Source organism: Pteropus medius, unplaced genomic scaffold (assembly GCF_902729225.1).
Source record: "Pteropus medius unplaced genomic scaffold, Ma_sr-lr_union100, whole genome shotgun sequence".
NCBI classification, from domain to species: domain Eukaryota; kingdom Metazoa; phylum Chordata; class Mammalia; order Chiroptera; family Pteropodidae; genus Pteropus; species Pteropus medius.
The window spans coordinates 1,671,987-1,685,098 of record NW_024346667.1 but is presented as its reverse complement, the minus strand read 5'-3'; the positions used below and the strand labels follow the sequence as shown (position 1 = coordinate 1,685,098).

At 43.6% G+C, this 13,112-nt stretch overlaps 1 protein-coding gene across 1 annotated transcript in view; it reads left to right on the top strand.

The window, feature by feature from the left end:
* Positions 1-13,112, top strand: part of TBC1D9 (TBC1 domain family member 9) — an 86,944-nt gene that overhangs the window by 51,092 nt on the left and 22,740 nt on the right. The window contains exons 6-11 of the mRNA XM_039875830.1: positions 541-748; positions 5,590-5,796; positions 6,673-6,843; positions 7,405-7,555; positions 10,221-10,435; positions 12,282-12,399. Of these exons, the coding sequence (XP_039731764.1) occupies positions 541-748; positions 5,590-5,796; positions 6,673-6,843; positions 7,405-7,555; positions 10,221-10,435; positions 12,282-12,399 (1,070 nt within the window). The remainder of the gene's footprint in view (positions 1-540; positions 749-5,589; positions 5,797-6,672; positions 6,844-7,404; positions 7,556-10,220; positions 10,436-12,281; positions 12,400-13,112) is intronic.

Sequence of the window (13,112 nt, the reverse complement as noted above, 5' to 3'; positions counted from 1 at the left end):
GAGGTCGTTAGGGGAAAGATTGTAGTCAACAGAGGACCCAGCTGAGTTTGGAAATTCTAGTTGTCCAAGAGGTGGGTTGCTCCTGAGTTTCAGATGATTTGGTTGTCTGTTTAGGATGGGCAGTGATAGCCAGCAGATTGATGAGGCTCGTTTTTATCCTCAGTAGATCTTTCTTAAAAGACAAGGCCCCCAGAAGTGGCTCTGGATAAGTGTAAATGTAATAATCCCTTTAGAAATGATTATATTTCTTTAGAAAAAGGATGAATTTCTTGTCCAGGCCTGGTTTCCATAAGATTCTTGAACATTTACAGATATTGATTATAAAGTTACTATACAAGGAATCTAACTATATTAAAATAACTTATTTCGCTTTTCGGTCATAGGTTGACATTAGCCCCAGTAGAAAGCCAAGAAAGTAGGGATAAGTCAGGCAAGATCGAGAGAGGACAAGGTGGGCCGGGGAACATCCATTGCTGCATGGTTTAGAAGGGATTGAAACGTTTCTTTTGCACGAGGTGAGTTATTATTATTGCCTTCCAGCGATCTTGATGCCAGGGCAAAGAGCGAGAGGTACCGGGCACTTTTCCGGCTGCCTAAAGATGAAAAATTAGACGGCCACACAGACTGCACTCTCTGGACACCGTTTAACAAAATGCACATCTTGGGGCAAATGTTTGTGTCTACAAATTACATCTGCTTTACCAGCAAGGAGGAGAACTTGTGCAGCCTCATTATCCCACTCCGGGAGGTAAGCGGCAGACGGAAAAAGGTATTTTAAGAATTTCATTTGTAATACTTTTCTTGGTGAACCAGGAATATTTTTACCAGCGGTTTACTGGCTCGTAACCCTGAATGAATGCTTATAATCTCTGGTGGCTCCTGCCACCCTTTCGTGTCATTGTTCTAAGTGACTGCGGGACCTACGAGAGTTCTTCCAGAGGCAGCCTAGTGTTTCACGATGGAGATTTTATTATTATTCAGGTATGGTGATGCCAACAGATCAGGAGATGACCACCATTGTAAAGATAGTTTGTTATAGTGGGAGGGGCCGTGGGGGCCACGTGGGGAAGCAGCAGAGTTGGTCAGCAAGCAGCCGAGCAAGGGAAACCTTTGGTGAGAGTCTCCAGGGAAGGAACGGGGGGAGCAGGGCAAGCAGGCTTAGTATTGGCTGGTGTGGGTAGTTTCAAGGGACCCTATGGCAGAGAGGCTGTCCCTAGCCATCTGGTATCTAGCCCTGGGGCGAGTAGGGCATGTGACTAGTGGCCCTGTGTGCGAGAGAGAGATAAAGGAGAAGGTTGGGGCGTGGGCTCTGGATGCATTCATTTGCATATGAAAGGCTTGTTCTCAAGAGAATCCTTTACTAGCTCTAGGAGTTGGCTAACTCCTGAGGGGTGATCCTACCAGGCTCAGCTAGGCCCCAGGATGTCAAACATCAAATACAGAAACTAGAAAATGTAATTATTACACCTGGCTCAGAGCCTGAGGGCAGCTGGGTGTAAAGGAGCCATTCTAGGTTTTGAATCAGAAAGCTAAGTGTTTCTCAGATCTGGTCCTCAGATTCCCTGCATTGAGACCACCCGGACTGTTGGCCACGGTGGCCGGTTCCTGAACCCACCCCAGATCTGCTGAGTCTGCTTCTCTGCTAGTTTTGGAATTTGTATTTTAATAAAGTCCCAGACTGATCTCATGCACAGTAAAGACTAAGGAACATCCCTTTTGCGATTGGGGTGGAGGTGGGCTCTGTCGTGACTTCACCATGGTACTTGTGCGGAGGCCGTGTGATGAGCTTTGGGTTGAGGAGGAAGTCCAGGTCAGGGCGCCAGGGGCTGGTGGTCCTGCCGTTTCTGTCCTGGAAACTTTCAACCTATCCTGGTTCTTCTCTAGAAGTGGTTAGAAGCTTCGGTTGTGAAGGTCGACCCTCTGTTAAGATTCTCTGTAGTAAAGCATTCAGGTTTTCCTTCTGCCTCTTTTCTTTTAAAAAAAAAATCATTTATGTAAGCAAATATTCTTCTTTGTTTTTTGTTGTTTTTTTTTTTAAAGAAAACTGCATTGCTATCACAGAAAATTTGTAGTACAAAAAATTAAAAGAAAACAAAATTCACCCCTAGTCCCATCATTCAAAGACAACCACTGTTAACTTTCTATAGTACCATTTACCAAGTTTTTTCTATACTTTGCTGTGTATATGTCATCGATAACATTTAAATATAAAACATAGGGAATTTTTTATTTTTGCTTATTTTATTTAATACCGAGTATATATTAAACTTTTCCCCATATCATTAAATATTCTTTGCCAACGTAATTTTTAATGACTACATATTACTCAGTTAAGTGGATGTATAGAATTTATTTAGCTATATACGGCTGGAACTTTGCATTATTTTTAGTTTTCTCTCAATCATATATATAATTTTCCTTAAATTACAAATTATAAATTCATAGAAACTGATCAAAAAGAATGTGAAATGCCAGGCAATTGACAAATCTAGTTCTTACAGGATGAGCTAACTGGTATTATAATATTTTCTTGAGGCCAGGATATTTTGTCGGTAATGAATTCTGAGATGGGTAATTCAACCATACTTACATTTGGCTCCGAAACAGACTTCATAACTTTTCTAGCAAATTTACCTTCTTTGCCATAAACTGTTACTAACTTAGTTTCCTTTGTCAAGTACGACCTGAATGTAGAAAAGCAGAGTTGCCTGAAACAGCTACGGAAACCCGTTCTGGGATTAAGAATGTGCCGTGCATGTGCCATTTACAAATCTGAGCAAGTCATCACTCTGTTTAACCAGAGGGAAGTGAGGCGCAGAGAAGAGCTGGTAGCACTGTCTTCAGGACATCTGCTCCCCTGTTCACCAGCTGCCAAGGTTTGGGGTCCAGCTAGCTCTGTTTACCTTAGAGTGCGATTTACAATACAATAGTGACAGCCAGGGGATTGAGAGAGTTGTAACTGATATCCTTAGCCCATCTTCTGTTTGCTAGTTTTCCTAATAGGTAATGCAGAGATAATGCAGTCCTATTTCAGGGTGAATCAGAGCAAGGACAATAGTTGGGGTAGCGTTTAGAAATAAAGCACGTTTTGGTTGGAGGATGCAGCTTTAAAGAAATGCTCAGTGAGACAGCCATGCCCTTCCCTTAACCTGACAAATCTCTGAGATATATTGATGGCAGTGCTCTAACCCCAACTAATGGAAGAAGCAGAGGACTTAATGTAACTTTTATTACCTTTAGGTACCGATAATGACAGAAAAGGGAACGGGAGAACGGGAGAAGCCCCTACCCTTTCTCTGGAATCTGTTTGAGTACAAAGGGTTCTCTCTGTGGACGTGGGCACCTTTCAGAACTGAGTTAAGCTGATTGATCAGCAGGGGCCCCCATGCGAACCTTAAATCCTATTTGGAATGGCCGGTTTGGCTCTAAATAGATGAGGGGTTGTTTTATTTGATTTTTTAAAAATAAATAAACTGAAATATTGACTGGAGATTATTAACACATATTCCATGTGTGGACTTAAGGCAGACTAAGTTGACAGATGTTAAGTGTTCACACAGAATCACGTTGCTGTAGATTTTGAAAAAAAAATTACCGAGGCAGCAAAGCAGGAGGATAAAGTGAACTGATCAGGTTCCTCATTAGAGATTCCAGATAAAGTCTCCTTTTTTAATCATAAATTACCTTGTAAATGTTCCATATTAAACTCCGAGATTTGATTCAATTCTAGTCTATTTTATAACCCAAGGTGGCAATGGAAGTGTGTCTCGTTAAACTGGAAAATGCTCAAACGTAGCCGTGACCCTTTCCTGGGGCACAAAGCTTATGGGATAGAAATCTACTAGAACTTGTTAGTTAGTGAAAAATATTTTGTGAGCATTCACATGTTTTATGTGGGGGCTTTCGGGTTGTTTCTGTGTTCATGCTCCAGCCAGATAAAGAGGGCTTTTCACTTTGATTCCATCAAGATCCATATGCTTATCTGAATTGTAGGTACAGAATTTGAGCCTTTAATTCCTTTGGCCTCTGTCCTTTAGTCCTGACACCTGGTGGCCAAAAGAATCAGAAAGAAACTGGCTGGGAGAAAAGGAGCTTTTATGGATCTTTTAAAAATAAGCATTGCTTAACACATTTCTTAAGTGTCATGGAAAAATCCTTTTCGCGATAAGGTATTTTTCCGGTTTCTCTAGTGGGTTTTTTCTTTTTCTTCTTTCTTTCTTTTCTTTTCTTTCTTTCTTTCTTTCTTTCTTTCTTTCTTTCTTTCTTTCTTTCTTTCTTTTAGAAAAGAAAAGAAAACTCTTAAGTGTAAGTTTAGGTATCTCAGAGAATTCTTTAAAAAGTCTATATCTAACTATATGAATTTATTACATCTGAGAGTAGAAGTTGGGCCGTACAGTTTGTTTCTTATGGATGCCAGTCGTGGCCCCTTTGTACTTGTGGCCGTGAACTTTTTAGGCAACTCCAGTTGGTTTCTTAGCCTTGAGGGAGAGAAAGTTTTTAAAGTTCTGCTTCGAAGGAAATGTATTTCACACGAAGATGCTGCCGAAGAGGTTAAAGTTGGACCTGTCTAAATTGCTTGCAGATGGAAATGAGGAGGGAAAAGCAACGTTAATTATATAGTCAGAGCCACTGCAAATAAACAGCCATTTATCTAGGGCTTGCCTTGAGGTTTTCTTGCCTAATGTGTGAAAAAAAGTTCTAGTGCATTTTTCCTGGTTTCCAGTTGATGAAAGTAAATCCCATTACAAACCACCAAATATATGTCTTCAGTTCAGAGCAAAAACAGATGTCTCCCTTTTGTACTTTTCTCCCAATGTGGTCGGCTTACTTCACACACACACACACACACACACACACACACACACAGCCCACCAGTGCAGATGGGATTGCAATTAAGCTGCTTACATCATGTCTGTTCAGAATCAAGCCTTTACAGTGTTGATGTGGTAGGAGCTGAAAATGCAAAGCCCCAGAGTCCAAGCGAGACGTTTGAAGGATGGCTGGTGCTCTGAAAACCATGCCAACGTTAAACTTGGTCGAAGGAGCCGGTATCAGGGGTGTTTTCTTTCTCTTGTGGATGATGCAGCAGCTAGGAGTCTTCTCTTTTATGGCTCCATGAAATTTTAATGAAAATCAAAGAATTCCTTCACAGGGAGGATTCGTAGCCTTGGCCCTGTGGACGTCCTGGCCTGGACTTTGCTGGGGGCAGGCTGTCCCGTGCATTGTTGGGAGTCTAGCAGCACCCCTGGCCTCTACCTACTAAATACTAGGGGTACCCTCCACTGTGACAGCCCAGAATGCCTCCAGATGTTGCCAGATGTCTCCTGGGGCATAAAGTCATTCCCAGTTTAGAACTGATGATTTAGAAAAACCAGCGAGATAGTTCTCACTTCTGGTAAGAGCTTTGTTTCGATTCATTACGAGTTGTTTTATTTGATTAGGACAGTCAAAGAATCTCAATTTTGTCTCAATAAAATGTGAGTGCTTTCCACAAACCATAAAAGTGCAGTGACTATTCTTCAAGTGTTGCTCAGAGACTGCTGTGGGTGGTCCCTGCAAAGTGATGCTCTGTTTCATGTTTCTTTTTAGGTGACGATTGTAGAGAAGGCGGACAGCTCCAGCGTACTCCCCAGTCCTTTATCCATCAGCACCAGGAACAGGATGACCTTTCTATTTGCCAATTTGAAAGATAGAGACTTTCTAGTGCAGAGGATCTCTGATTTCCTGCAGCAGACGACCTCCAAAATATACTTGGACAAAGAGTTTGCAGGGAGCTACAACAGTTCCGACGATGAGGTCTGTGGACGACGCCTGCGGGTGTTTTAGTTTGTCCTGCTACTCTGCCTAAAGCATTCACCTCCTGTCCGTTTTGTTTCATCTTCAAGCTTTGCAGCTGTGCTGAGATAAACCACCTACCCTGATGCCCAGAGCAGTATCTCATTTAAATCTCATGGAGTTTGTACTCAGGACCGTAGAGCTGGACAGAACCTGATAGATCATCTGATGTGACCCTCTTATTTTACAGTTGAAGAATGATTAAGTAATTTGTGCTGGTAACACAGCAAGTGACATTGTTGGGAATGGTACAGAGGTCACGAAATAAAGTCTCAAACCTGAAACACAACATCATTATGATGATTTTATTATGATAAAATATGTGTTGTGTCCCTGTCAAATTACACCTGGACGAACATCTAGGAAGGCTGGAGCCTGTAAGATATGGGACTTGCTCAAGTAACGGAGCAAGTTACTGGCAGCTAAGACATATTGTAAAGATGATGCACTCACAAGTAACATCCCTACCCCTGTCCACCTGCCCCAAGCTTAAGCGGGCATTTTTGAGGCACCAGAAACTAGAGAGGAGGTGAGGGAAGTGGTCCCGTAAGCAGCTGATGCAACCGTGGCGTGCTTGGCGCACGCACTAATCAGAGAGACAAAGGCCAACTAGTTTATTGCTAAAATGCCGAGGAAAACCCATTTTGAAGACTGAAACTCTGTAGCCTGTGACCCATGCAACTGTCTAATCCCCACCAAAATAAAATGCTGGCTTCCCGTTTCCTCACATAATGAGAAACGTCTCGGGAACCATGCCATAGCTACTGTTCTCTGTCAAGGACACTACAGGGCTGCCGCCCAGACCCTGCCAACGTCTTGTCCTCTCTGCATCGGCAGGTGTATTGTCGGCCTGGCAGCTTCGTCCCCTCCAGCCCCCAGAGGAGCGCGAGCTCTGACGCCGACGGGGAACGCCAGTTTAACCTCAACGGCAACAGCGTCCCCACAGCCACGCAGACCCTGATGACCATGTACCGCCGGCGATCTCCCGAGGAATTCAACCCGAAATTGGTGGGTGCCTCCGGCTCGTCCCCCAAACTTCCTGTTGGAAAAGTTGCATTTAAAATATTTCTAAATGTAAAGTAAACTCACATCCATGCAGATAGATAGTTTCCTGTAAGTAAACCAGATCTTGTCTACATGTGTTGTTAGGGTTCAGAGTGACTTCTCATGGAAGGAGACGAGTGATAGAGAGTACGGGTGACATTTTTTGTCTTGGTTTAACTGTTAAGTAAACTGATAATTAAGTATGTAATTTCACAGCACACATTTAAAAAAAACAGACTCCCTTTAACTTGGAGGTATAGACATAAAGCCATTAATATCATTCATATTCCGCTGATGGGTCTCAGGGCAGGGCAGTTATGACTTGAGGCCAAAAAGCAGGAGATGATGGATGGGTCAGATTGGGGAAGGACTCCAGAAAGTCCGAATTCTTTGTTCTCCTGTGAGTTCTGTCCAGAACTTCCCCGCTCCACTCACGAAGGGAAGTGTTCCGACCTCCCAATGAACTTCTCACCATCCTCAGTATTCTCTGGGATGGTGTCACGTGTCATTCATCCCTTTTTTCAGGCCAAAGAGTTTCTGAAAGAGCGAGCCTGGAAGATTCACTTCGCTGAGTACGGGCAGGGCATCTGCATGTACCGCACCGAGAAGACGCGGGAGCTGGCCCTGAAGGGCATCCCAGAGAGCATGCGCGGCGAGCTCTGGCTGCTGCTGTCAGGTACGGCCGGGCGGGCCGGGCCGAGCCGGGGACACCGGTTCCGGAGCCGTGGGACCCCGGGGCTTCCCTTCACCCTCCGCTGTGCATCAAGGCTCTTTCAGATATGCAGACCCCGAGCAGAGCTGAATCTCCTTTCCTCGCCAGAGTGGTGAAGTCCCTCGATTAAAATACAGGACACACGTTCAGCGGCCCAGATGAGAAAGCCACCGCCTTTGTGTCCTCATGGCCTCTTCCCTTTCTTCACTGATACTATTTAGGAAAAAAGAGAACCCGAAGGAAAAGAGTATAATTCTTTGTGATTTGGGGAGTCTTTTTTTTTCCCTTTCCCAGCTGCGTCAACTTCTTCGAGACTGTCGAAGGGCAAGACGTGGTCAGAGCATGCACTGGGGTGGAGAGAGGGCGGACAGAGCGGGAATAAGAAAGCTTGGTCCCTGACTTTTGCCACCATCTGCATTCACTGGTTGTCACTGGAGACGTGGAGGAGAGGCCAGAGTCTGCCCTGGAACCAGAAGCCTACCCAGATCATACGCGTTTCCACCCTGGAGACGCCAGGAAGGACGGAAGGGGCCGTGTCACAGACCTGGGGGGAGATGTGTCTGCTGCACTGGCCCGCACGGCAGGCTCACGCCCGAGCATAAACGACCCCGTCAGGTCAATCCTTGGAGCCCTGCGTCAAGCCAGAGGACCTTCAGGCTAAGCCCACCATTCCTTCGTCCGGTCCCAGTGTGTCAGAGACATCAGGGCGTTCCTTGGGGTGTCACTGGTCCTTCATAGATCAGTCAGTTGCTCTGCTTGGCTAGAGGCTGGAAATGTAATCAATCTCAATAGGTGTATGTGAAATATTTTTAGAATATTTTTAGATAGTGCTATTATGAAAGCCTTTCATTTAAAAAATGACATTAAAATTATAAAAGAGAATTTCCAGACTTAAAGGAAAGCCTTTAAAAAAATAAAAAATAAAAAACCCTCATAGCTCTTTATAAAAGTAGATGTAAATAGTAATTGCCAATAACGAGGTGTGTTAACATCTCAGAAGTAGGGTGATAGATTCCTGAAAATTAATTGGCTTTATCTGTTTAATATAAAACTAGTTTGTTCTATCCTCATTTATATGTCTTGTTTTTCATTTTCCATATGTAGACCAGGCATAGCTCTTCATTTAGAAACCCAGATTGGAGTCAAATTATCTCTAAATACAAATCCAGCCCAAGATAATCCTCACCATCCAGTCTTGTCTCCCTAGTGTTTTGGCAAACTGGTCACTTTGATAACCTGATGCACGTTACTGGCAGAGTAAACAAAAAATTCCATTTTCATCTTCCTTATTCATACTAGAAATTATTTCTAACACATTTTAGATGAAAATGAAACTCAAAATGAACACCAGGAAATAGCAGAGAGCAACATGCCGTCCTATCGCAGAGATGTTTAGAGTCAGACTCAGTGTTTTTTTGAACCCTGATGGACTGCAGCAGGGCAGAGGGTGAAGCAGGCTGTACGCTGCTTTCGTTGTGTAGATAACTGAGCCTCAATTTCCAGACAGCTCACCGGGGGGTGGGGTTCACGTGGAGGCCAGCTTGCTGGGGAGGGTGGGGGTGCCCTGCCTGGTCCTGCCCTGCCTCTCATGACCCTTACATCCTCTGCACCGGGGCCTGGCTCAGTGTACCCACTGAAGGAAAGTACAGGCCAAATGGCAAGAATCCTTGCAGATCTCCCTAGATCGCAAAGCAAAAGCCAATGATAAGTTGTCGTCAGCCAGAGTGTCTTTTCCAGGGCAAGTGTTAGTGGTAAGGCTGGCTCTCTGGGTGACCTTCAGGGGCAAGGATTAGGTCAGCCCAGGGATTCCAATTTCTAAACAGTGAAATGTGAATAAGTAAATAAATAAATACACATTAAGTAATATATACATATGTGTGTATATAGTTTATACTCATGAATTATATAACGTAAGAATGTACAATTCATACTTATACAAATTATATATAATTGTATTTAGATTTAGATATTTGTATACAGGGTTTTTCTGTCTTCAAGAATCTTAAAACGTCATTATCTCTAAGCAGTGATGCTCCGCCCCCCTCTCCATCCCCATGCCCACCCCTGAGGAGCCACCACCGACAGCAGCAGCGGCTGGTCACTGCTGGGAACACCCTCCCCACCCCTACAATTTAATAAATCCCTCCACATAGCCTACTACCTCCTCTTCATATGGCTTCCTACTCTTCAATGTGGCTATTGAAGTCCTTCAGAGCTTACACTTTAGCTAGCAGTTTTCAAACTTGTTTTGAGAGGCAGACTCCTCGTTCAAGTGAACTCTTAAGGAGAGCCCCACTGAAATAAGAGCAGAGCTGCCATGTGTGCAGGGAGGGCTGAGGCCTCAGCTAGGCTTGCTCTGCTGACCGCCGTCCTCTGCTCACAAGCGGCCCCTCGGGATGGCCTGCGGGAAGTTCTTCAGCATACGGGTTTTCAGCGCGAAGACCTCCACCTTGCAAGGATTTAAAGAGCTGGCTTACTGTGGTGCCTAGAGGGAAGAGGTGCATCCCATCATCTGTGGGGTTTCACTGTTGTGTCCCAGGTCCTTCGAGGAGTCGGGAAAGTGAAGAGCTTCGGCAGGTAAGCACAGGGCTTTCGCATTTTGATGTCGTGTCCGTTGGCTATTTCCCAGGTGCCATCAACGAGAAAGCCACACACCCGGGGTACTACGAGGACTTGGTGGAGAAGTCCATGGGGAAGTATAATCTCGCCACAGAGGAGATCGAGAGAGACTTACACCGCTCCCTCCCGGAACACCCAGCGTTCCAGAATGAGATGGGCATCGCTGCTCTGAGGAGAGTCTTAACAGCTTACGCTTTTCGAAATCCTAACATAGGGTATTGCCAGGTAAATGTCACAGGTGGTTTATACTTTTAAAAAAAAAAAAGTCTTAGTAGCCAGTGAATAAGAAGAAAGGCTTATGGTTAGCAGAGCGATCACTACACCAGGATTTCTTGACCTTGGCACTATTGATGTTGTGCTGGGCTGTCCTGAGCTCTGTAGGATGCTTAAAAACTTTCCTATTTAATTACACGTTTCATAGCAGCTGCCCACTAAATGCCGGTAGAACCTCCCAGTCATGACAACCAGAACGTCTCTAGGCCTTTGCCAAATTTACCCTGCAGAGCAAATGCTCCCTGGTTGAGGACCGCTGTACCGGGCAGGAGCCAGGAGTGCCCTTTCTGGATCCACCCCTGCCTAGCTGGGTGACCTTGGAGAGTCACTTCTAGTCACTCTCTGGTCCACCCCTTATCCCTCCATGAGGCAACAGAGAGCACGCTTGGGCACCAGGCCTTCAATTCTGTACCCTGGCTTCCACAGTGCTCCTGCTTTGCATCCTCCTATGCAATAATGTCCTTGAGAATATAACTTTTACATGCTATGGTTATATTTTAATGGACGTTAACATAAATGCTTAATTGACTATAAAAAATGTTGCCCACATACCAGCTAAAGTTATCTCTTGTACTAGTAAATATACCACAACTGGGGACACTCCAAAATAACGTGACCTTTAGATTTAAAGGCCACATATTCAGAGAAGCCTTCCCTGAACATCCCGCTAAAAGCCGAGCGAACCTAATTCACACACACACACACACACACACACACACACGTGCAGATCTCCCTGTACTACATTAGTTTATCTTTTTGATAGCACTTAAATATACCAAAAAGTTGATTCATTAACCTTTCCATCTTTATTCTATCTCTGACACCAATATTTAAGCCCCACAAGACTTGTCACCACTGTGTTCCCTCCTTCCCATCCCCCAATACCTGGTCCAGAGGCTGTTACAAAGCAGACTCTTAAAAAACTTATCTTGACTAGATGATGACTATGCTCGTGTGATGTACTAAAATTGGCTTGTTAATTCTCAGGTGGAATTTTAGTAATGATTTTACTTGGGAAAATACTGAGTAAGACTTACAAGAGAGAGCCTATTAGACAAAAATTCCTTTTTGACATTTATATTGCCGAAGTCTGATGAACAATTACTGGTTTCTAAAAGATCAAACAAGTACAGGAGTCAGTTGGCTTTTGATATAATAGAGTTCATATTTATCATTTGATCTTCCCCTTTTTAATTAAGAGGACTATTAAATGAGTTGATCCTGGAGTATCCTTGTGAGCTATCTGATAATATCTTTTAATAAAGTTGGAATTTAAGTCACTGGTACTTATCACTACCTTGCTTATCCAGACAGAAATAATAGGCTAGCTTCTAAGTGTAGCTCTAAGTTTAAAAGGGTTCATTGTTCTCTGAGGAGAGCCTCAACCATGTATACTGGGTTATAGGAACCACCATTATGGTAGATTAAAAAGGATTTGCCTCACTGAATTAAGGATTAAAACATTGAGAATTTAGCAGGTTAAAACTTTGTCAAATAGCCTTTGGGCAGTGTTTTGAACAAGGGTTTGCTGGTCTCCGGCTTGGTGAATATTGGTGATCCAGGAGAGACCCTAACAGTTGCAGGCTCAAGGATCAAGGGTTTTTACATTTTTAAAGGATTATAAACAACTCTTCAAAAGAATATGTGTGTAGCTTGTAAAGCATTTAAATGTTTTTTATCTACCTGTTTACAGAAAAAAAAGTTGCTGACCCCCATGAGACTAGCTCAGTGATTCCTTAGGTTAATAAATTGCTTATTTGTTAACATGTGTCTGACGACATCCTTTTCATTCCTTTAGGCCATGAATATTGTCACATCAGTGCTGCTGCTTTATGCCAAAGAGGAGGAAGCTTTCTGGCTGCTGGTGGCTTTGTGCGAGCGGATGCTTCCGGATTACTACAACACCCGAGTTGTCGGTATGTGAGGGTGTAGTTAACATTTTCATCCACATCTAAACAAGCCGATGTTTCTAGAGCCATGATACGAGCTGGAACACCGTTTCCAGTCACCGTGAGTCAAGAGTTTCGCACTACTCCCAATTTTCCAAAATGGGAATGAGAGCGCGCGAATCAATGTAGACCGTATGCTAAGGAGCCCCGTGGAACTAAGGAGAACACACGTGTATCACTGTTACAGAAATCCATTTAGAAAACGTTCGATATGGGTGTCGCTCTGTGACATGTGAGAGCTACACCAAGCTCACCATCAACCCAATTTTTGACAAAAAATGTATTTCATGGAGAGACTGGAATCTGTGGAAAGCAATAGTATTCAAAAAACAACTAACTGGAGTGGACAAAAGAGCGTTTAATGGTTTATCCAGAACTAAGTCTCTAAGGTATTTTTCAGAACTGGTTTCATTGTAAAGCAAACAACGATTGTGAGCATTTAAACAAATTACTGCTATTACTTCTTATTCTCCCCTCAAGTGTAAAAACATTCATTTTAGCAGGACAAGCTTTTCCTTGCTTTTTTTACATGCTTTATGCTTCCTTTTTTGTGTTCTGTCTGCATTTCTAAACCTTTGCACTGGGCTTTGATTCATTGAAAATATCTTCCAGGAAACTCAGTAAATTGGTCATGAATGTGTACAGCTGGAATGCTTTAAGTTTTAAAAAGTCATTTAAAA